Raw genomic sequence first — 25199 nt, 5'->3', positions numbered from 1 at the left:
ATAGTAAGCAGGTCCCAGATTATAGTCCCAGAAAACCAGAGCAAAAAGGAGAATGACAGGAGCTCGGATTCATTTTTCCCCTCAAACAAGATTTATTGATGCAGCACATGTGCCACATAGGTTGCCAACCCCTGCCCTACACTATACAGATTTCACAGGGGAGACCAGCATTTCTTAAACTGGGAGTACTAACCCAAGAGGGAGGCACAGGAGGGAGGGGGTGTCGCAAGGTTATTTTAAGGGGTCACAGTATTGCCACCCTTATTTCTGTACTGCCTTCAGAGCTAGGTGGCCAGAAAGCCGTGGCTCTAGGCGGTGCCCAGCTCTGAAGACAGCACCCCGCCAGCAGCTGTACAGAAGTAAAGGTGGCTATACCATACTATGTCATCCTTACTTCTGCACTGCTGCTGCTGGCAGCAGCTCTGCCTTCAGAGCTGGGCTCCTGGCCAGCAGCCTCCACTCTCCAGCTGCCCAGTGCCGAAGGCAGCACCGCAACCTCCTCTACAATAACCTCTTGCAACCCCCCACCCACAACTCCTTTTTGGGTCAGAATACCTACAACTACAACGCTGTGAAATTTCAGGTTTAAATAGCTAACATAAAATTTACGATTTTTAAAATCCTATAATAGTGAAATTAACCATCTGCATTTCCAGAGTGAAAATATCTGATGGGCAGATTATCTGCTCAATGACACATGAATGCTTGGTTTATGGAGCATAATAAACTAGAGTAGGTGTGAGGGTCGTCCCATCCCCATTATCCAGTCCGCTTATTCATGCCCATGACTGCCTGTAACCTGTTTGTATGAGTGATGCACCCCCACTGCCTCCTGACTATATCTTGATCCCACCCACCATACACCCCAAATTGGGGACATGACAGACTGTATATGGTATATGCTGTCCAATACCAAAACGCTAATATCTCCCTACAACCTGTATGTTACCCCCAATGACACAATAACTGACGCTTCAAACACTTTGTACCATTTATTTTCAAATATTCTCTAATAAACTTTAAGGTGCCACAAGTACTCCTGTTTTTTTTGCTTTGCATTTGATACTTTCCCTGTATGAGTCCAAACAATCAGATAAAGGATCTTCCTTTGAATCAGTACTTCAGTTGCTGCTCCAGACAACAGTCTGAACAGACTTCACCCACAGACTGATAGAGTGATCCAGGAGTTAACATTTGTTACTGGCTTGGTGAAATATAATACAATATACCACCAGTTTGGGGAGTCTGCCTTGAGACTGGCTCACAATCTTTCCTGGCAGCATGACACCACCACCCCAAACCTTGTTTAAAACTAATGTTGGACAGTGACTGGGTTATGTTAACATCTTTGACCCTTGGGGCCTATGTATTCCATTAAAATACAATACATCTATATTAGGTAAGCCACAAATTCCACATTTATAGTTTTTTTAAAAAAATTGTATTTCCTATTCTAGTCTAGAGTCCAACCAAGGGAGTTGTCACAACTGCAGCCCTTCCTACGGTGATGTAATATCCATGTATTGGGAGGATACAAGACAAACTCATTTAAATTCACTGGGGAATACTAGCAGTTCCTTTGAAGCAAAGATGAAATTCACTGCTTAGCAGAATTGAGAAGTGTGGTGGTGTTTTTTTGCTAAGCAAGCAATCTTTAAGGCTCATGTATTCATCTCTTTTTATACCAAATATTTCACCCCCTTCCTTGGTAGCACCAACATATCAGCTGTTTGTACATGGATTCATCTGGTTTTTGGCACGCAGTTACAAGTGGCGTGTTTCTGCTACCCATATGGCTGGAGTGCATGTGGTTCCCTGACCTCCAGAGGAAGCTGGTCCTGGATGAGATTATAAACAAAATTGGACACATGCCTCTACTGGGTACAGCTTCAACTGTTTCAGTCCATTCTGAGGTTATAATCTGAAGCTTTTAGGAAAAAAACAGCCCCAGGGTTGTTCAGAAGAGCCTTCAAGCGTTCACATGGCTGTAAAATATGTAATTGCCTGTGAAATGATGGGCATTCAGGAAGCCGACATTTTAATGGGAAAGCTGGACAAAGCAGAGGAATTTTATACTTTACTGTGTGAATATGATGCTTGAAATTCACCAATTTTAGTCGGATTTGGGGATTTATAACTTCTTGTTAACAAAACTTGTTTTGTGCTTCAAATTGTGTTTCGTGCTTTGTTTTTCCAAGCTGCTCTTCCGGCCTTTATTTAGCAGGCTTCGTGGCTGGAACCAAGGAAGACTAATGCCTGACGCAGCAGGCAGTAAATCTACAGACTAGCAGCTCATCCTAGCTTTATTGCTTTATTTTTTTTTAAATTGCTGATAATTACAATAATGCACATGGGCAGGGGTCCAAGACAGGAAGAATTACTGTCCGCAAGCAGATCTGGTGTGAGCTGATAATACTGGCCTGTGTTTGCTTGTGAATTTAGATGGCAACAAAGTAGTCTTTGGCTTACTTTAACTTGCTGGAAGAGGTGGAGATTTTCGTCTCTTGTCCCTTACTGACTTTTGTGATGGGGAATACAGTACAAACAGCTAATTGGAACTGAATGCAGGAGCTGCAGTTGAAATTAAAATTCCCTCTCAGCTTTGTTATCAATATACAGGCTTGATACAGTGTTTGGAGACACTAACACTTTATATTTTCATGTGCTGCAGATACAGTGCATAATATATGAGGAGTCCTCTGGACTTGGTACATTCTTTGCTGCTTCTGCATCCTGCTTTGCCTTCCTAGCTAGAGAGGCAGAGATTTGTAAGCCTATGACCCTTCACTCTTTAGTGCGTGTTAATTGGAGGCTGTGGAAAACTATTTCCCCACCTACTCTAGTTTATTATGCTCCATAAACCAAGCATTCATGAGTCATTGGGCAGATAATCTGCCCATCAGATACTTTCACTCTGGAACTGCAAAGTGCAGATAGGCAAATTGTTACTGTACGCAGCAGAGTAAATTAGCCTCAGCCAGTGGCAACTGAGCCACACCATGGTTCAGCATAGCCTTCACTGCATGCTGAAGGCTGCATAACAAAGTTCCTTCAGCATCCTCTACAATTCCTCTAGAGAGGCCGAGTCCAGATCAATGGAACTGGAACATTCCCTGAACAAATACTGCCCAACTCAGAACTGCTGTCTTTAGATTCAGTGGCAAACATTGCAGGCTTTCAGAGCTGAAGGGTAACCAGGAAAACAGTGAAGATCACATCAGATCTACCCTAAAGGACACAGTGGGAGAAGAGTGCTGTGTGGAGAGGGAGCAAACACTATTCCAACCCTGGGAGATCCTATGCAACTTACCGATAAAGCCATCAACTTTCTCACTCACAACTGCTGAAGTCTTCTTCATATTGTATTGCCACAATACAAGCAAGCAGTGAACCATCTCCCTTTTTAAATAACCTTGCTGGCTTGTTCTGTTCAAGTGCTTTTTACCTACAGGAAAGCAAAGTCATATGCAGCATGTACATAAAGGGGACCTATTTTACTGCTGAACTACAGTAAAAATTCAAGTGACCTGCCCAAGGTCACAACCAATGGCTCAGCCTGGATTAGTCCCCAGCCCCTCATTTCACCAATCTGTGTAATTAGTCTACCTTGTACAGTAAGGATAATTATTGCTTTCCCACAGGAATTATCTGATCCAGAGAGAAGCCAACGATGTCTTATTCTGAACTGTGTACTTACTTGGAGAATAGGTTACATTTATTTTATAAACTAAAGTCCTATTAAAGCAGAAATCAGAGACTACTCCAAGGAAAGGGTGGGGGATGCTCAAAGCTTTTAGCAGTATCCCTTTTCTACAGTAACACACTGCAGGAGGAGATGGAAATCGTACAATTATCTTAACCATCACTCTATATATACACTTTATCTTGAAAAGTGATCTAGAGCAGTTTTAGATCCTTGGACACCCATCTTACTCAGTGACTACAGATCCCCCATGAAATCTAGAAGGTCCCTGGTGCACAACCGACTTAATGCCATCTTATTACATTTAGCAAGTGTGTTCTGGAGTAAAGCAGCTTCAGAAAGGTGAAGCCATTTGCTTTTCCATTACTAACCAAGCTGAAAGTTAACATGACTTACGATTTCCTTAGTGTACAGACTTCACTAATATCAGCACAACTCTGGGAATAGCATTAATGGCTGCTAAACCACCTGCTGAAGCTCTCTTACGGATTAAGTGATATTCACTAGCTTAAAATGTCTCTGCTAGATAAGGCTGCATGTGAATGTGTTTACTGGTGCATACTTACCCTCCCTGTTCTAAACTAAGAGCTCTACCACCATCTCAGGAACAGATATAAAATAGACCATGATGTGTAAATCTTATTCCAAACCAAAACTATGCCCCAAAACCACACACACCAATACAAACCTCAAAAGATATTTGGGTGAAAGTCTTCACACCTTTTACTAATAAATATAACTGGGATATCAATATAAACCAAGAGACTTTAGTAACACAGATTTGTTCAATCTGGTAAGATACTGTTTTACCAATTCTAACGTAATGAGTGCCCCTCTGAACAGTCAGTCCAAAATACTGTTTATTTTAGAGAGCTAATGAGCATGGTAGGTGCTTTACAGAAAACAAAGGTAACAGGTCCATGCTTCAAAATGCTAAGAGTCTAAATGATTGTCTTTATAGACAAGTGGGGGGATATATATGACAAAGCGGAGTGGCTGGAAGGACAGGGTTTACCAGTATATGAACTTGTGGTAACTCAGGTTAGCCACATGTCGTATCAGTTCAAGTATTGTGGGTTGGGTGGTGCTGCAGATAAGTTTTTTCTCTAAAAAGATTTGAAGGCAAGCATGAAACTGAAGAGCTTTTTAGGGTGTGTTCTGTCTTGCTGCCCTTGACGCTTGGAAGAAGGTACAGAAGTTTAGAGGGGAAGAAAGGTAGGATCCAGTTCAGTACACTGATTCTAACCATTTGGAAGTTCAAACTAACCTCCTATGAAGAACTTAGTTGGTACTTGGGCTGGACAGCTGTGCATACTGCAACTGTTTCAGAACTTGTCAATAGGGGTTTGACATCCTGAAGTTCTGCAACTAGTTTAAGATGGAAGGCCAGGTGAAGCACCAGTTCTCCAGTGTGCAGAGATGCTTCAGTATATTCGAATGTATTCAAGCCTTTTGCTTCCAGGTCATGTTGATCCCTTCCCTCCTCCAAAACTGTCAACATTCTTATACAGGTTTTAAACAAGCTAATCCTTGCAATAAACATTCAAATTCTTTGGAAGTGAAAACCCCTTGAAATACCCAAATCTAAAGTACCAGAATGTGAAGATATCAAACAGGCAAGTAATATGTTTTTAAAGCATCAGCTTTTCATACTATGCTAAAGACATTCCCCTGAACGTAGAAAGGCCCACTGCTTAAGAACAGGGATACTTTATTCTTTGCTCGCAGCCCTTAGGCTCTGCCAAATGTGCGCTTGATCCCAACTAAAATTAAACATGTTTCTCTCCCCCCCGCCCCCAAAAAAAACAGATTGAAAAAGCAAGGCTGTCCTCTCATCTCCAAACTGCTGCAGTATTTATACTGCAATCTTTAAAATGCTATTAAAAGCATAGATTAATTGTATAAATTACAGGCCTATGAAAATAGCCAGCAGCTGGTAGATGTCTGAGAGTGACAGTCTTTTACAGCGCTTCTTCTCTACCGAGTTTGGAGATGGTGCTAATTAGAATTAAATCTAAAAGCAGAATCCCACCCCTCCTATTTATTCCAGCCACTGTCTAATCTTGATGTAAACTGTAATTTTAGACAGCACCTCATGTTGCTGTTTACACAGAAAACCCTTTGACTTCAGGCACCTTGAGTAGATGCTGTGGTGATAAGTGCTTTAGAAACATATGTATCTGCTATTTCTAGGCTGCCATAACAAATGATTCAGTATGATTCATGCCTGAATTTACTAAGCCACAGCAAATAAAATTTTTATTTCTCATTGTGAAACACAGGGCTTGAGGGAAAACCCACTTGACCTATTCCAGTAACAAATGAGGGGAGACTCTCTTCTAAGTGGAGGATCTGGGGCCAGCAGCTTCATTCAAAACTAGTCTTTCAATAAAAAACAGTCCCTAGCACTTAGGTTGCTACAATGACAATCACAAACATGAACCCACTCAGTGCAGCCTTCCCAAATCCTCGGACAACTCCAGTGCCTTTGTTGCTGCTTTAAGTTTTGGCAATCTGCAACAGAGCAGAAACAGCTATTTCGACCACACTAGGCAGCAGTAAGCAGGCACATAATTTCCCTCCACCGTCATTCAGAAGAGCTATGACCAAGAGAGAAGGATTCAAGGTTGAAGATGGTCTTATGGGGTGGGGGAGTAAGAATTTTATTGTCCTCCTAACCAAGCAGAAACCACAGGCCGGGGGGAGCAGAAAGACTAACACTCCTTATTTAAGTATTCAGGAAGTATGGTGTGGGAGAATTGGAAGGGTCAATATTTGTCATCCTTTCCAGGAATTACAGTGGTGCAATGTAAAAGCCAGAGTTTAGTGTGAAAGAAAGAACCATCAGCAGAGTCCAAGCACTTCCTCCCTCCCCTCAGACAGGCTTCCAACCTGGGCCTTTCCCCTGGACAATGTGCCCTTTCCCTTCCATCTTTTGGATCAGCCTCTAGGTGTCTGGTAAGATTTTCAAGCCCAGATTTAAAGCAGTTTCTGAAATGTTTCTGCACCCTCGGAGACCCCTAAAGGTGCTCAAGGAATGTCATTTCTGCCACCCTCACAGACGACTGGATACCTTCCTCTTAATCAGATAAGTGTTACTGCTATTACAATCCGAGGCACTCTAGTGTCTGACATACCAGAGACAAACATGATGCTTCCACCACATGTAAATGGATGGCTACAGGAGTGAAACCAAGAGGTTCACACAAATGTGAAGCCCTACCAACAGAGCTGTTTCGGGTGTGCTTAAAAATGTATAAGTCACAAGATTATTTGCTTTTCCCCCTGAATGGAGACATATCTATTAAGTCTCATCTTGGTGCAAAAATGCACTGCTTCAGTTTGACTTGCATAGTGTGAAGCAATTGTCTGTCCAAGCTCAGGAGAGGAAGTAGACAAATGCTGAACTAAGCCTTGCTGTCTAATTGAACACTGAGCTGATCTGCAATCATGTTTTAACCACTCAATAAGAATGGCCGGTCCTATGTATAAAAGACACATCTTTTGCGCAAGCGTTCAAGACCCACCGTCTCTTGAGCCACCTGGGAGATAGTCCAGTGTTTCTAGCCAATACTGCCTTCCCATCACTGGAGAACTAAAATTCCCAAAGAACTGCAATTGCCTTGTGCTTTAAAAGTTATTCAGCACAGCAACACTATTTAGTTGTGTGCCAGTTAAACTAAGATCAGCAGGAGGTGATCCAATAATTTTTTTAGTGATTAAATAGCTTCAAGTCAGATTATTCCCTATCAGGCTGTATGTATGTGAAAGTTACTTATATTTCCATCTAATTTGGATGTCTTAACATTTTCATTAACCTTTTTCCAGAGCTGTGAAATCCAATTGGCTGCCTTTCATCTGTCCCAATTCTACTGCACAATAATGTGCCTCTTAAGGCAAATAAGTGTGTGCATAGAGCATGGGAGGAGAGAAAAGTGACAGTGAGGCTTCCTTTGACACAGGTTACCAGCTAGTATTACTCTGTATAATAATGTAGGGCTGGAAGGAACCTCATGAGGTCCACTAGTCCAGCCCCCCACACGGACCCAGGACCACGTATATCTATACCATTGCTAACAGATGTTTGTCTAACTTGTTCTTAGAAGTCCCCAGTGATGGGGAAATTCCACAACCTCCCTTGGTAATCTATTCCAGTATTTAACTATCCAGTCTAGTATGCTGACTGGAACTTTCTGGTGAAAAACCGATGTGTTCAGACCTAGTTAAACTAGAATTAAAACCATTACGTTCTCAGGCTGTAAGCTCTTGGAGGTAAGGATTTCATCTTTGCATGTGTACATACACCGTACCGTTTGGAGCCTCTGGCCTTGCTGTAATATAAACACTAAGTGATCTACTAATTGAAGGGAGAACTAAAAACCATAACGCCCTACTAGTTAGTCACTAAATGTAAACAGATAAGAATTATTTAGTCACACACCACAATAACTCAAGTCTCTCCCACTCTCTCCATTTTTGTGGAGAAAAGGCAACTTACAACAGCTTTAGGTAGCTCAAACTTTCACTAAGCAATCATAACTAATTTAGCAATAACTTGCTTCTGAAACACTAATTTTTCTGTGTTTTTATTCAGTTATTAAAACGCCATGTTGGGGTTAGACCAGCATTCTGAAATGTTTGTTGATATCAGTGAATAGTTTCTCTAAAAGGAGCTGCAGATCTCTATTTAGAACAGTTTAATGCTATTAGAAAATTACGTAATTTATAGCATATAGTAAAAGGGATTGGATCCTAGCAGCTTAACTGGTTTTACTAGGTCCAAAAAGTCAAATTAGCTGAACTGACTTTATCAAGCGCTCATAATTATTGCAGCACTACTGAAGTGTAAATCTGACCTAAGCAAATTATTTAACTTTTGCACTTTGTACATGCACATCTGCTTTTTAAATGCACTGGGGTTTTATAGCTCTTGAGTTTATTGAACTAGGTTGGACTGTGGTATTGCCAAGTGAAATCAAGACTAAATGGGAGAACTGCCTTTAATCTTAGTCAAAGAGCTTTCTAGCAGTTTTCAACTCTTGCATTCAGCTTCTTGTTTCAAGAGGAAGGAAAACACCATATATGAACAGATGTGCAACTGCCTTGAGGTTTCTTTGATGGATTCCCCCCAGGGTTCTACCTCAGTCTTTAACTGCTGAAGTTTTATCATAGTTTAATACCAGGTTGGTGGTGGAAGCTGCTTACAGCTGGTAGTCCAAGTCTTTGGTAAGGGATTCTAACAAACATGGTGCTTTGTAAAGCCCTCTAAAGCTTTAAGTTTGACTATTATTGGTCTGAAGTTTTAAGTATAAAGCAGGAAGTCAGCTAGTTTTTGCAAACAAGTGGGTGAAGTCAGGCAAACATGAGCAATTTTCCCAGACTGTATGCAATAGCTTGTTTGAGGCTAATCCAGAGTTACCTCTAGAACCAGGTCCGAAGTATCTAAACCCCAAAGAACTTTTATCCCTAGACAGAACTTCCTTTTGAAGTTGCTTAGCTACTTTTAAACATGGTCTTATGGAGCACACAAGGCTCAAGTACCCACAAGCCACAGGAACACAAGTCTCAAGGTGAAGAAACTTATGGAGTTTATTCACTGTTTTGAATGAAAAGATTTTGGGTAACTGCCTCAGAAATAGTTTTGTGGAGTCACCTTCTCCTAAAAAAGGCAAACACTGGGTATGGTTTTCCTGTGTAGATTTTTCTGGATGCTCAGATGCTTCTTGCTAGAGGTAATGTGGGTATGAGGTTGTTGGGGAAACAATTGGGGCACTTCTTGTAAAAAGTGTGCACTTGAATGAGTTTGCCTTGATCAAGAAGTGGCAAAACAAGCTGGTTACTGGACAACTTAACAAGATTTAACTTCCTTGCATTTAAAAAAAATCCAGACCGAGATGACACCAAAATTGCTGACTTAACACACAAGTCCCATCAATACCGTGCTGATTTGAGGGCTGATCAATTCTAGCATTGATTCAATAGGTCATTTCAGCCTGTGGGTAGGAAACCTGTGAGCAATTTCAGAGATTTTTTTTTCAAAGTCAAAGTATGGAAACATTGCATAAGTCAATTTCCCATTATGGCCCCAGGGTAGGCTTTTTTTGATTAGCTGATTCTAGACATGGTCCACCGAGGCCTTTTATGTTTCAGACATTCATGAAAAAGTGTATGCGTCTCAACCATAGGGATTAATCTCACTGAAATCAAGTGCAACACTGCAGTGGATTAGCCCCGTGAAACATAATATTCTTTTCACGGGCAACCGATCTGCCACTTGAGATGTATCCACACTGAAATTACAGCTTGAACATGCAGAAGCCCACAAGATAGGAGAACACATCACACTGGTGCCCTGCATGCTTCAATAGCCTTCTGTTTAACATGTCAAAAGCAAGGTCCTATGCCCAGCATTTCAGGCCCTTAAGAGACCATAGTTGAGCTCAGCCTACAGGCAAATCAGTACCTACAAGTTCAAGTTGTAGCTATGAAAGTGAGTACACAAGGCTCTCTTAAGTGCATACGGTTCAAACTTTAGCTACAAACAGCTGCATGCATTAAACTTGTCTCACATAGTTAATATACAGTTAGCTCCAGCTGGCAGCTATGTCCTCACTGCTTTGTGATCAAGATGTAATAATCACATGTCTATTACACCTAATAGCAGAAAAGCATGAATAAAATAAGCCACTTTAAAAAAAAAGATTTGAACTCCAAGAGCTCCCTCAAAATTAGTTACAGGCAAGGTGAAAAATCCAGCTGCTGTCAGGACACCAGGCCTACCAAATGTAAAAGCCACTAAGATGCTTTGAAACAACTGGTCTTCCAATACCTCTGTTTAATGAAAGAGATGCAATCCAAGGGCCAAAGATTTAGGGGTGTTTTCAGACTGTCTCTCTAAAGAGAGTGATTTAGTTGCTGTTTGCATTCTCTCCAACAAAAATCATGTTCCCCAAATCTGAATTCCAGTGCCCTTGAGGTTAATTACACAAACACTGCAAGCAATACACACACACTTTGTGCTGTGTGGGACATGCATTAATGTAGTGTCCTGTACTTCTTATCTGAAATAAACAAGTGAATTAACATGATGCAACTGCCATATGGAAGGTATTTAGGGGTGTGTGTGAGAGAGCGCTGCTTGGGGCCTATTTTGTTTCTCTCTTAACCTGAGAAAAATATGTTCTGAGGCAAGACCGATGTTTAAGGGAACTTTGTAAAGACATAACTAATCTAAAGTTAATGCACATGAGGAAACAGCACTGATGAAGCCAAGCATCGCAGATAGAAGAATTAAAAGAATCCAAGTGTAAAATTATTATTATTTATTGACTTGAGTATATTCTGAGCTATGGAGTACAATCAGCTAGGTATAATGGAAGAGCTTGATAAACGCTAGAGCATGTAGCCAAGAACTGGAGGCCCTAAGCAAACTGTAGGCCGAGATTTAGAAAGCTAGAACTCTGTAAAGTCTGATATGGCTTTCTCTGGGCTAGAGTCATGCAGGATGCTATACGGCATCAGGGATGTGCTGCTAGAGCATAGCCATCTTATGCCTTTGCTATCTGTAGTGAAAGTGGCTGCCACCCTAAACAGAAGAGTCACCTACTGACTAGCTTTGGTGCTGAGCAAGGATTGATGCAATTTGAACAAAGCAAAAGGGATCAGTGTGTGTGTGGGGGGGGGGGGGCGTGCGATGACAAGTCACACTAGCAGCAGCTAAAAGGTTAAAATAATTTACCTCTAGGTACAGACTGACCCTCTCCTACTGCCATTCACACACACAGCCACCAAGGTACAAACACAAAGCTCGTAACTTTCAGGGCTTGAAAAGCTGAACACCTACTAAGACAGAGTCTAACAAAAAGGTGGGAGCCCTCACTGTCCGGGGCAATGCCCTGGTAAGAAGCCCAGCTGCTAATTCCAAGCAGGGTGCTGTTGCTGGATCACTCCCATCTGTCATATGCTACAGCAAGGAGGTGATATACATGCAAAGGCCTCCCCCAAACCCCTCTTGCTGCTGGAAAGGAGAAGCAGTCATCTACACATACCATTCACTGCTTCCTCTTACTACCACTTGCCTCTTACTTCCCATTGCAACAGCGGAGTTTGATACTCTACGCCCTTCCCCTCAAATCCATTCTGAGTCCTCTTTCACAACATCTGCATCCCCCAAGCAGTAGTAAAGTGAAATGCATGTGATTTTGGTCAGCTTTGCTGATGCCTGTGGGGTTCAGATTTGAAATAATGAAACTGACCAGAGTCCTAGTTCACTTGCTACCCTATCCATCTAGAGGGCTGTACATTTTGTTCTTAAGGCAGTGAGGATCTTGGTGACATTGATATCTCACAGGAGCAGGTTCCACAGTGATGGGTCATCTTCTGAGAAAATTGCCTCCGCTACTTGCTAGTGGAGGACAGTTCCATTACTGGAGGCTAGTACTCCATTTGCAGACTCGGGAAGACAGCATTGGGAATACATATGTGAGATCATCTTCACAATGAGGGCTAGGAACTCATTACTTTTAAATAAAAGCTTAAGCCACCAGTTTCTGCAGATCTGAAGTCCCTCTAATCCCAAGGGAATTTCTTTTTCTACTCACCACTATTGACACAAAATGCAGCTTGTTAGCAGCCAGTGCAGACTGAGATGCCCCTTAATTATTCCAGTTATTATTTACATTGGAGGAGGTGGGGGTGTCCACAGCAGCCTGCTCCATTCCAGAGCTGATTCTTTTATGAATCGCACCCTCAGTGTGACATCTTCCCATTTCCCTTCTACTGGAGGGAAGCTACATATAGGTAAGCATATGTGGGAAAAGAGTGTGGGGTCTGGCAAGTCAAGATCTTATTTTTTGGCTGAGTTTGTTGCATGAGCTAATATGCTTAATTTAGATCCTGACATGGTTTCATGCTCTCCAGTTTCCAAACGTGTATGTGATCTTGCTGTGAATGAGGAACCAGACATCAAATTCAATTTCTTTAGCAGGAATTGATAAATTATGCAAATAAAACCTCATGTTCAAGTGCTGATATATTCACTAGGAGCTCAAACTGCAGGTTTATATCAACATTTTGCATTTAATCTTTTGAATGGAATATTTTCGTCTCCCCTTCTATTTCAGGTCACAATTACTGAAAGACGGACTGCTAACACTAGTAACCAGCTTGCAATGAACCTCCAGTTATAGTCAGTTACATTAATTTGTGCAGATTCATTTGCCAAAAAAGTAGTCCTAAAGCCATCTTTTCCCATTCACACTGGTGCTAATAAATCCAGATAAAAAGCTTATTCTTTCATTCAAATCTGGCAACAAAGCGTGCCGAGTCCAAAACCAAAACAGAATTTGATGATTAAGGGCTTTACTAGATGCTGCCATACATCAAAGCAGAGACTAGCTACTGTTGCAAAATATGCAATTCAAATCCACTTGAAATCTCAGATGAATGCATAATGTTTATTTTAACAGATGGTATCGTCAACGTTTCTCTTTTTGCTGCTGTCACTTCACACTATGCAGTGACAATTAGTGGGATTCATCCACTAGAGAGCTGAAAAAGAAGTGGGATAAAGCTTTTGGCAAGGAGCTGGATCTAAAAAATAATGCAAGAGAATATAAGGAAGAGCCTAAAGATTATTTTAAAAGGCACAAATTTGGCTTTTTTGAGTTAGGCATCAAGGCTCAGAATTTAATATAGGACAGATCCTGAAAAATGTTTTACCTCTAACTCACCTCAACGCGACAGTAAATATTTTCTGAATGGTGTAGCGAAAACTGTTACAGAACACTGTTTTATATCCTAGCTATACTCGTGATAAAGTAGCAAGATAAATACCAGCAATGGAGTAGCTATGTAGGTATTAATGTGCTCACTAAGTAACTTCTTGAATATCTAGATCTTGCTCTACTGTGCAATACAGTAACTGAAGGAAAAAGCAGGCCTAATCAGCTCAATCAGTAAGTCAGAAACAGACGCAGTCACTTTTTGTGGTGGTGGGGAAATCGAGATATTCCGACTCAGTCGGAGGTTTGGTATAAAGCTTCCTTGTACAGTTGTCCCTCTTCCCCTACCTTGCCTAAGCTACAGGCCAGTGAGGTTACTGTACTGGACAAGATGGCCAGTTGCTTGCAAATAAAGACTTGTGGCTCATGTGTGCTTGCCTAGGGTCAGCCAGTTAATGATAGGTATGTGAATAGTGGCTGTGTTTTAAATCACTCAATCAGTGACCTGTGTTGCAAACAGTACTGCTTCTGTAAATGTTACATTTTGGCCTCAGAGAGGTGACCTTGGGAGCCCAACCTCCCTTGGTTATCGCCAGCTGAATGGCTGCGCAGAATTAGAAAGCGGCCACGAAGAACTGAGGACGACTTTCTGCATCATGTCACGATGCGCTCCGTGGCCGAAAAACAAGAACTGACTGAGTGGCAGGACAGCGATAAGAGGGACCAAAAGGAGAATGTGATGTGCCAGAATGAAGCCACGGAGCAGCTTGTAAATGTTATAGAGCATCAAGTGGACACGCTCCAGGCGCTACTAGCACTGCAAACCAAGCAGCTTTCACCCTTCCCTTCACAAATACTATGGAGTGTACAGCATGCAGCTATGAGTATAGGACTATTGTCATCGGCCAGGTCCAGCCTCCCTCATAGGCAGTGCCAGCAGACCTTTTAAAGGGCCAAAAGCACATTCAGTCATTCTGCACTTGCTCAGCCTGTTGAACCGCTCCTTGCTGCTCTCAAGGTGCCCTGTATATGGCTTCATAAGCCACGGCATTAAGAGTAGGCAGGGTTCCCTCAAGATCACAATGGCCATTTTGACTTCCCCTACAATGATCTTCTGGGAAGAAAGTCCCTGTTTACAACTTCCTGAACAGGCCAGTGTTCCAAAAGATGCGTGTGTCATGCACCTTTCCAGACCAGCCTGAGAACCATGCAGAAATAACCCTGCTGATTAATGTACTCAGTGGCTAGGTGGTCTGGTGCCAGATTTGGAATATGCATGCCATCTATCGCCCCTCTGCAGTTAGGGAAGCCCATTTGTGCAAAGCCATCCACAATGCCATGCACATTGCCCAGAGTCACAGTCTTTTGCAGCAGGATGCGATTAATGGCCCTGCACACTTCCATCAACTCGAGTCCAACGGTCGACTTTCCCACTCTGAACTGGTTAGCGACCGATTGGTAGCAGTCTGGAATTTCCAGCTTCCACAATGTAATCACCATGCGCTTCTTCAATGGCGGAGCAGCTCTCATTCTCTTGTCCCTGCGCCACAGGGCTGGGGTGAGCTCATGGCTTTCCTCATCCAGAAGTTCTGCAGTCACTGCTTGTCATCCGAGACAGGCATCACAATGTGATCCCACCACTCAGTGCTCATTTCCTTAGTATTGTAACTGGGCATAGATGAATCCTAAAGCTCCTGTCAGCAAGGATCTACCAGAATCCCAGAGGTCAGTAAGAATAAATTAGTTTGTATCAGACTAAGATGAAAACTCAGAAAGTGAAGGTGTCTCATAAGTGTCCACTTATTCACAAGTAAGGCTAGGATTGTGTCATGGTTATTTTTTAGTAAAAGTCACGGACAGGTCACAGGCAATAAACAAAAAGTCACAGAAGCCATGACCTGTCTGTGACATCTGCTGCTGCGGCTCCATAGTTCCTCCTCCGCCCACAGCAGCTGGAAGCTGTGGGGTGACCATTTCACCCCAAGAGAAAAATGAGACACAGTCTGTGACTCCCATGACATAAACATAGCTTTATTCGTAAGAAATAAGCAAAATAAGCACCGAGGAAGCTGATTTCTTGAAACACCCCCCTTTCTTCTTATTTCTTTATTGCTAATGTGGCATTGCATTTTATTGAATCAGATTATTTTTAGTCCCTTACTTACAAGTCATTAATACACAAGGTAGGGAGTCGTACTGAACTATCTTTCTACAGTCACTTTTCAATCTAGAACCAAACAAGGAAGAGACCATCTGACCACAAGTTATGAAATGCAGAGTTACCAAATATTTTGTACACTTATCTCCTGTTTTATGATCAGTTCATGCACTGCAGTTATCTACTCCAGACCTGCCCTCCATGAGCTAACAAAAATCTTATCACATCACTTGTTTAACACTGAATCACTAACATGCTGCAATAGCAGTCCGTAGATAATTTCCTATCCAGTCTTTGAACAATCAATAAAACTTGCAAAGGTACAAACAGGCTTAGTTTGCTTTCATTTTTCATCTATATATTAGATTTTGCAGCAGTCTCTAAAACTAAGACAACAAATGTGAAAATTTCTTTTTTCAAGCTCCCACCCAAAATATGTTATTTCAAAACTTCTAAAAGAAGAGGATTTTATAAGGAAATTTTTTGTATAACTGCCTTACAGTTTGAATCTATAGTCAACACACCCAGTTGCTGGTAGCTGAACATAAAAAGTTTTAAGTAGTCTATTTTTGCTACTTTGCCAGAAGAGATGAGCATCTGATGTCACTTCTGGGATGAGCAAGAGAAATTTATCTTCAGGTGCTATGCTTGGCTTCTGTCTTACAGGCAATACATAGGAGTAAGTTCAACTACAAGAAAAGTTTCAAGGTCACTTGCCTTCCTCAAGGCACTTAAGTTAGAGTCACACAATGCTGTTGGATTTCCTGTATCACCAGAGGTGAAAAGGGAAATATGTTGCCCCAGTGTTCAGGTGCTGTATTTCATAACATTTTGACTTTTGCACCTAAGTATAAACAAGCAGCATACAGATGAGTAAACAAAAAGGAAGAGAGAATTCCTGTTTGAGTTACTCTAGTTTAAATACAAATATTTTACCGCTGATAACAGCATGACTGCAAGTAAATGTGCTCTTGATAAGCAAATGTCTTTTTACACAGAAAGCATATACAGGCCCATCTCTCCAAATGGGTGTTTATTTTTCCTCCAACTAAATAGATCTAAAAGGTCCACTAATGCTTGAAAATGAAGTGCTGGTAAGCAGCTTAGTTGCATGAGTTTCTGATCAGGTGGCTACCTGATTACATAAAACCCTCTAGAGTATTTTTTGCTGCTACCAAAGTTAATTTAGCTTCATTTGCAGAATCATTAGTATTTTGGTCCCCCATCTAAAGTCTAAAATAAAGTGTTAAGTTGTGAATGCAATTCTGAAGGTCTGAGTTTTGAACTCAAACATTAGCTCAACTAGCTACGCTGCCATTTTCTATCAACTCCAGGAAGCTAGACAATGTGAAGTTAAAATGACTTCAGCTTAGTTTCTTTTGGAAAAAAGACGACTGATTTTTCACAGTGTACCTGTGCGAGGCTGGACTACAGCTCAAGCACTTGAATAGTTAGGTATATAAACCATATTCATTCAATAGGAAAACAGCCTATAATTATGCAGTCCCATGGCAGACACTATTTAAGTCTCAACAGGAATTAGTCATTTAGGGCCCCATCCTACAAAAAACACACTTGCTGCATAAGTAATGATACTTACTAACTTAAATTAGAGACTATCAAGCACTTAGGTTTCATGTTACATGTTATACTTCCATGGAGCAGTAAATTAAAAGGGTATATTTTTAAAGCTTATAGGAGTGGCAGTATGCGATCAACTGAAATTTAAAAAAGGGCAAAATACCAGAAAACTGTTTAACAGATCCAGACTCCCTTGGAAGCAAACAAAACCCTTTCACAGAGGCACAGAAGATATCCCACTAGAAAACAAACCCAGGAGAGATAGAGGTGGAAAAAATTTTAAACTCAAACAGCTTGGTTAGAGTCATAAGTATTTTTAAAATTTGTTAGAGTTAAAGTCGGTAAGACATTTTATTTGAGTTCGCCTCTACCTTTGTGAGAAAGTAGAAATCTTTTTTTTAAAAACACCCCTTATATCCTAGTTTAGACAACCCCTAACTCAATGAACAACATTCAGGTCCCTTGCACTGTAGGAAGAACTGCTACAGAGAAAAAAATCAATCCCCCCAAAAACTTTCAAGATTACACTGAACTCTTCTTCTGAAGACAAGGTCAGTATAAGCTCAAAAGCTTGTCTCTCTCTCCCCCCACAACAGAAGTTGGTCCAAGAAAAGATATTACCTCACCCACCCTGTCTCTCTCATATCCTGGGAGAGAGACTAACATGTCTACCCTACAACTAGATATCAAGTTAGGATATCCCTTCAAGATAATCCAATTATAACATTCATGCTTTGCCTACGATCCATTTGTCACTACTGGCTGATGAATGTCCATGCATTTATGTGATCACTCATCTAACAATATGTATTTCACGAGGAAACAACTCAGGATCCTTCAGCTACAGAAGTAGGTGTGAAACTACCAGAATAATGTATAGAACACTACAGATGTCTGAAGCATCCCAACTATGAGCAGTATATCATTGTAGATTAAATGCCATGCTTTCTTCTAGAGAGTATTAATTACAATCTTTAGTAAAAATGAGTTTTCCCTCACAAATAAAGACTGAAAGTGAACAGGCCGAAGACTACTTTAATGTTCTGAGTATTTAGTAGTTAGTGATGAGGATAGTTTAAAATGTTGCAGTCTAGCATTAGAGTTAATGGCTCAGTTTTTATATAATTGACATAAAACTGCAAAGTGTTATGCTCCTTTTGCATTTTCAAGTTACATGAATGTGGGATCAAAGTCTGAACCTTTAATAAAACATTTGTTGAAGATGCTGCAGGCAAAGCAAGTTCTGCCTGTAAGATCCTTAGCCCATAAACCTTACAGAAAACTCTGCATCTAGACTGCATTAGACAGGTTTACAAAAGTAAAAGATTAAGACACTGAACTTTCCTTGGACTACTGGGTGTTGAGGAGGACAAAAGGGCAATATACAGCAATAGATGCTTTGACCCTATTACTTCTATGTTTAGGGCTAAGGAATTAAGCATTACTATTACAAGACGTATTTTTTAGAAGTGAATAAATCCATGTTCTACAAGCTGACACAACAATCAATGATCAAATGTGTGAAGACAATGATTCAGAATTTGTTCCCTTTTTACACAAACAGGAAATAATGTTTCAAAACGACAAGCAAGCAACCTCTACACCTTAAATTCCAGGAAAGCTGAAAAGATTCTCCAAAGAATGGGGTTTACCTCTTTCCAGCATTTTAACTTGCAATAAGAACAACAGAACCTCCTGGCACTACCTTATGCATGCTTTCTATTTTGTCTTTCTTCCTTATGTGTAAATACATATCAGAGGGACCTACCTTTAACACTCTGGAAAGCCTTTAGATAAGGTCATACTGTTTACATATGGAGACTGATAAAATGCAGCATGAAACTTAGCTACAAAGCTAGCTTGCTTCCAGTTCTAAAAATGTGGAAGTTAAATTTTGGGAACTAAAATTTTACAGAATTGTTATTTCTTAATGTGGGAGTTGTAATTTCCCTCAATGGTCATCTGCTGAGTCAAAAAAACAAGTCACTGAGGCTGGCAGCAATGGTATAAGACATCTATATTTGAAAGTGCCCATGTGTACCAAAAAAAAATAATGACATTGACTAAACAATTATGCCTCAAGGTGATCTGGTTTATACCTCACCCAAAATCCTAGTTGTTCAAGATTGGCATGGCCCATAGATAAGCATTCACAAGAGCTATATAAAAAGGTCATTAAAAATAAATCTCATTTTTTTAAATCTTGTTACATTTGTATTACTTCAGACTCAATTACATAAAAGGTCAAGTGAATAAAGCAGAAACTTAATGTCTTAAAGGGCTTGAGAATAGAAATGAAGGAGTTGATATTTCGAATAAAGATTAAGTTGCAATGCTTTTTAAGTAATTTAAGTCATCTGGACACACATCACTATGCAAGAGAAACCACCATTAGATAGTTGCCACAACCAATGGACCAGCTCTTCTGCTGTGTGTTCATATTCCAATTTAATTGGAAGGGACCTCGTCAAAGCTGTATCTTTCATCAACACATGATAGGGCTCAGGGGAGAAAGTTTGACTGTCACCAATGACAGGTCATTGCAGAATGCACTGTTCAATATGAAGTTGCATGTAAAGATATTTTCCAACAACACACACTGAAATAAGGAAAGGAAAACAAGTTGTTTGCAGATTACTGGACATACTTAAGACAGGGAATGGCATCTGAGATATTGAAGTGATAGAAAAATTCACCTAATGGGAACATGCCAAAGCAAAGCACACACACAGTCATGCATTTTCCTACTCCAAGTACCAAATTTCTGCAAATTCTAGAAATGACCTGGCATCCATACTATAGCATTGAGCACAATATAAAAATGTAGATTGGCAGTGAACTCACCACCAGGGTCTCAAAAATAACAGTTTTAATTCTTGTCTACACTAACACTTCACAGCTGCAATTCTCACAAGTCATCACAACAGTAGAGGCTGGAGTCTCAACTGGATTCAAACTGAGTTGTTTAACCCTACTCAGAGCAGGTTTAAACACTGGTAAATATGCGAAAGTTACAAGGTCCACATTCACACCACTAATTCCATGTCCTAATTCTTCTAGCATAAACAAAGCCTTGAAATAAAATTAAAGCTATTTTTGCTTTCAAACAAAGCAGTTGGCACTTCCCACATGTAGTGCAAGCTCATAAGCAAATCTTTCACAAGGGATGTGTATAAGCAGCTGAACTTGTCTAGGATATGACAGAGGAAGTGGCCTACAAAGTTGGCAGAGGTTTTAACAGGTGCAGGAGATTAATCCAACCATCTCAGAGAAATACTAAAGGTTCTTCACTGGTAAGTCAGTGCCAAGTAATCTGATCTAGGCTTTAGCTGGAATTCCTCAGGCCAGCCTTGGTTATTGCCCTGGCAAAACAACACCAAGGCAGATTTTTCTGGATCATGTCCTGTCATCAGCTTACCACCACTATACATCAGACCTGTAGTAATTTTTAAACAGAACCATAACTCATGCAAAATAAATAGGTGAAATGCCATTCTCTAAGTGATAGTTGCACAGGAAGGGAGAAAAAAAAGCACTGACTATATTAGTTCCGCAGAACAGCTATGAGGAACATTTAAAGAAATGTTATTGTCAGTTGGTAATTACAGAAAGCTTGGGGCTTCAGATTTTAATTCAGTGCTGCTGTAGCCCTTGTGCTTAATCAAAGCTGCTACAGTCTTATAGTAAACTAAGGTGTCAAATCAGGCCATTCATAAATATCCACAGCATCTGTGCCTCTCTAAAACACTATTAATTGCTACATCCATCTTGCATTGGAAGTATGTATTATGAAATTAGAACCTTTGTATTTGATGATCAGCATGTGCTTAACTACCTATTATGAGAGTTCACCGTGGTAGACAGATTATGTTGAAAATGGAGTCCTAAACTACCATGAGATCTTCCTATCTGCCATGTCATGTAGTTTGTTAGATTAGAGAAGTTTGTTGTTTAAGGACTTCAAGGAAGGGAGCCTTTAAAAAAAAGTGTTGTACCCAAATTGGGGTGGGGGGGAGACATTTAAATATTTCCTAGTCATCAGATGCAAACTCACTGCACTTGGATAAAGCTTTAATCTGAAAGACAATGCAATGGATAATTTAAAATTGAAGATGTATTCAGAATCTATTAAGAGGATAATGAAGCCTTGACCAAATGGATGCATTTAACTGAGGCTTTTCCCTATGAAGTTGCCCTCTAATAGCCTAAGCTTATAGACCAATCTGAGAAACTCACATTTCTTGTTACCATGCCAAGAATGCAGAGGTCAGTTCTCATGGGGGGGGGTGGGGTGTAGAGGGAAAGGTACCACAGAGGGATTCAGCTAGTTAACCCTGAAATCTGCAACTAGACAAGAAAAGACATTCCCAGCCTAATGCTGCAGCATTACTGTTGAAACAAAATGAAAATAAGAATTTGTTTCCTCCTATACCAGGACAGATTTGCATAAACCCATCCAACTCAAGATCACAGCATCAGTTCTTTCCCCGCAGCAAAAAGCAGCTTTATATATTCCAGGAATCCTAAATTGCCTTCACAGGCAAAAAGGAAATTCCAGCTACACTTAGCCTTTCAGATCAGAAATTGCTGCTGCTGCTTTAGAAACACGGTAAGATGGCGAAATGTCCTCTTTCCTACAGAACTGATACCACCTTTCCTGAACCGTTTCCTACCTAGATCTCCTGGCCAATGAATATTTCATCGCTTTCTGTTACAAAAGTGCTGCCCGTGGATAGCATTAGATCCTTTCCGTACGTGTAAGAAACACAAGGACACTGATGACCCCTTTTCCTAAAGCTCAATTCGCAGACCACCGAATTAGGAAAGCAATTACACGCAGCTGATACTGGACAGCTATAACAAATGGGCAAACAGCAGCCAAACATGCCCGCTGGTATGCCAGCGGTTCTACGCTATGGCCCGAGGCACTACGGCATTACAAACCTACCACAATCCAGGCGACCAAAATGATCAGAATCAAATCAGGCTGCGAGACTTGAAATGGCAAGTTCAGCTCCGATATGTGAAGAACGTGACACCAGCGACACCCGCCCCCAAGAGGGCTTTAATCACCAAGAGGGCAAGGGGGTAACTTCCTTTTCCAGGCTCGTTTTACCCTGATTTGTTATCCCCGAGCTGGGCACTGGTGGGTGGGGTGGGGGCAAAGTCACCCAAAGCTCTAGCTCCTGAATCAAGGGGGGGAAACCGGCTGCGAAGCGAACAGTGTTGGATCCCAGAGAGCGAGAACAAGGCTCTCCCTCCCCCCCGTCGGAAGGGCCCCCCCCGGTCACAAAGGGGGGTCTCTCCCTCCCCCCCCCCGGTCACAAAGGGGGTCTCTCCCTCCCCCCCCCCGGTCACAAAGGGGGGGGTCAGAACAGATACGCCGAGTGGGACAGTCGGGGGGCTGGTGAGTCCCCCTCCCCACCCCGCCCTCGGTGCCTTTCACGCGGCCTCTGCGGCGGCTCCGCGGAGGCCAGGCGCCGCCACTGCGCCAAGGCGGGAGGGGGCTCTGCGGCGGGAGCACCCCCGGGCCACCCACGCAGAACCTGCCCCCCCCCCGGGTCCGGACCTCACCTCGATGTAGCCGGCCAGCGTGGCCGCGGGGCCGGTGAGCGCCAGCAGCGGGAGCAGCAGCAAAGCCAGTTCTCCGCTCCCCACCATCCTGCCCGTCTGCGCCGCCGCCCAGCAGCTACTGCGGCCTCTGAGCCCGGCGACAGCGGGGAGCCGCCTCACAAAGCCACGCCCACGCTCCCGCCCACGCCAATCAGAGAGGGGAGCCATGAAACCACGCCCCTGTCCCAGCCCCGGCCAATCACAGCGATTTACAAACGACCCGGCCGCGTCCCAGCTCCAGCCGCTACCGGAGGAAGACCCACGCCCATCACTCCGAGTCTCCGCCAATCAGAGAAAGCGTGACAGGGGCGCGCCCCACCCATCCGTGCAGCAGCCGCCCCCAAGTGCCAGCCAATCACGGAAAGAAGCCCCAGGCTATCAGCGCCACCACCTGCCAGCCAGGCGTGGGCTGGGCAAGAGCCGGGGACTCTGCGGGTGGGAGAATGGTTCCACTAATCTCCGACTCCCAGGCCCAAGCACAATGTCCGCAGAGCAGCTGGTTTTCTAACCCCTGCAAGAAATTGCCACCTGTGGTAGTGCATTATTTAAAATCCACCATAGGACCATGCAATGAAAGAGAGCATCAGAGGGGCAGAGTTAAGGCCGGGGGGAGGCAGGCTTTCTGGCCTCAGAATGCTTTTGCAGCCTTAGTTTTCTGTTTTCAGCGTTTTTGGATTGGATTTCTTAGGGTTTTTTAAAAGGAAGAACAAAAAGATATAACAAAAAGTATAAAAAGGAGCCTCTATAAGAGACAGAAGGAAACTCCGTTGGTTTGCAAATAAAAGAACCAAACAGCAATCCCACAATCCGCTTGTTAATTAGTAAATTTCATAAAATGGAACAAAATTGGAACAGCAATGCCCCTGTAAGAAAGGAGAGGGCCACAAAATCCACTCAAACCCTTTTGGACCATGTTATTTATTTTTAGAGACAACATGTTGCATAACTCAGAAGTGTTTGCTACAACACAGCCTGTTAACATACAACTAACAGTGTAAAACTGAAGTGTTCTTAAATATAAAAAACCTTTAAATAAAACCAAGTTTAAACATAAATCTTCCACTAACCTTTTTTGCAGGGGATTATTAAATGAAAACAACAAAGGTTAAAATCTTCTTAACTTTGATGGGCCAAATCATCTGTCTGTGGTCCCCAGACTGCCATTACCCATCCCTTGTCTATACAGTTTTACCATTGACAGCAGGTTTGGAATGCTATGCTCTGCAATTACAGATTCAAATCCTAGCATGGTGAATTCAGTTTTTAATGTTTTTGAGAGAGAAAAATTGAATAGTAATAGTAACAGGATTGCAGTAAAGCCATACTCCAAATCCAAGCTCCATCCTGTTAGGTGCTGTATAAACAACATGAAAGTACTAAGCTTCAAATCCTCAAAACTGTTTAGGCAGTTTCAACGCCCATTGAAATCAATGAGAGATAGGTGCCATTGAAGAGCTGGGTCTAACTGTGAGTGGAAAAGATTACAATATAATAAACTGCTTTTGGGTTGGTTGTTTTGTTTTTGTTTTTAAGGGAATATCTACATTAAAGATCTCAGAGCAATTTTTGTAAAATTATATGTTTGCCCCTCAGATGTCACCTACCCCACCTTTTGTGTAGTATGCTGTAGAACCTTTATTTTTTTGCACTTCACCCAGGAAATGGTTTGATTGCAAATGACAAAAGAGCACACTGTCAACTCAGAAATAATCAGTGTAAACAGACATATTTCTCTACCTATGCCACTTAAGACATCTTAGATTATTAAAACTGAACAAATTTTAAAAATCCTATTTACTTGTCACATTTATAGCACTTTTTTAATTTTTGCTTTTCTCAGTTTAGAAAAAAAGTCAGTGAAATCAATTGTATCGCTGTTGATCATTTCACTTTTAGAGCGTCTGTGCTGTTATGTTTGAGTTGCAGCATTTCAGGAAATGTTTAAAATCAATTGTAACAAATCTGAGTTGATGTGATTCCACTATGTATATAATTTGTAAAACACTTGAGTCCTTCAGAAAGAAAAACACTGTATAGATGTAAGCTACTTATTAGTTAATTATTTATTGTTTGACTTTCACAATGATGGAGAAGATAGTCAAACAAAATGTAGGTTTCAGAGTAGCAGCCGTGTTAGTCTGTATCCGCAAAAAGAACAGGAGTACTTGTGGCACCTTAAAGACTAACAAATTTATTTTAGCATGAGCTTTCGTGAGCTGCAGCTCACTTCTTCGGATGCATCATGCTAAAACAAAATGTAGTGTGTGAAATCCTGGTCCCATTGAAGTCAATGGTCAGGCATTAATTTCAATGGGGACAAGATTTCACTCCCTAAATCTAAAAGATGCCACTACCTAAAACAGAAATATTTTCTGTAATATAATTAAAAAATAGATATAATTTAATATACATCAGAATAACT

General features: G+C 41.5%; 1 protein-coding gene across 4 annotated transcripts in view; it reads right to left on the bottom strand.

The window, feature by feature from the left end:
- APLP2 (amyloid beta precursor like protein 2) overlaps nt 1-22889 on the bottom strand; it is a 65033-nt gene extending 42144 nt beyond the window's left edge. For 3 of the 4 annotated variants that reach the window (XM_044996891.1, XM_044996893.1, XM_044996894.1), the window contains exon 1: nt 22739-22889. In XM_044996891.1, coding sequence (XP_044852826.1) covers nt 22739-22825 — 87 coding nt within the window. In that variant the 5' untranslated portion in view covers nt 22826-22889. The remainder of the gene's footprint in view (nt 1-22738) is intronic. The other variant, XM_044996895.1, reaches the window with a different exon arrangement.
- Nucleotides 22890-25199: the final 2310 nt, after the last annotated feature.

This window comes from Mauremys mutica, chromosome 22 (genome assembly GCF_020497125.1).
Source record: "Mauremys mutica isolate MM-2020 ecotype Southern chromosome 22, ASM2049712v1, whole genome shotgun sequence".
Taxonomy (NCBI): Eukaryota; Metazoa; Chordata; order Testudines; family Geoemydidae; genus Mauremys; species Mauremys mutica.
Note: the sequence above shows the minus strand (reverse complement) of the source record. Positions and strands in the feature narration are given on the sequence as shown.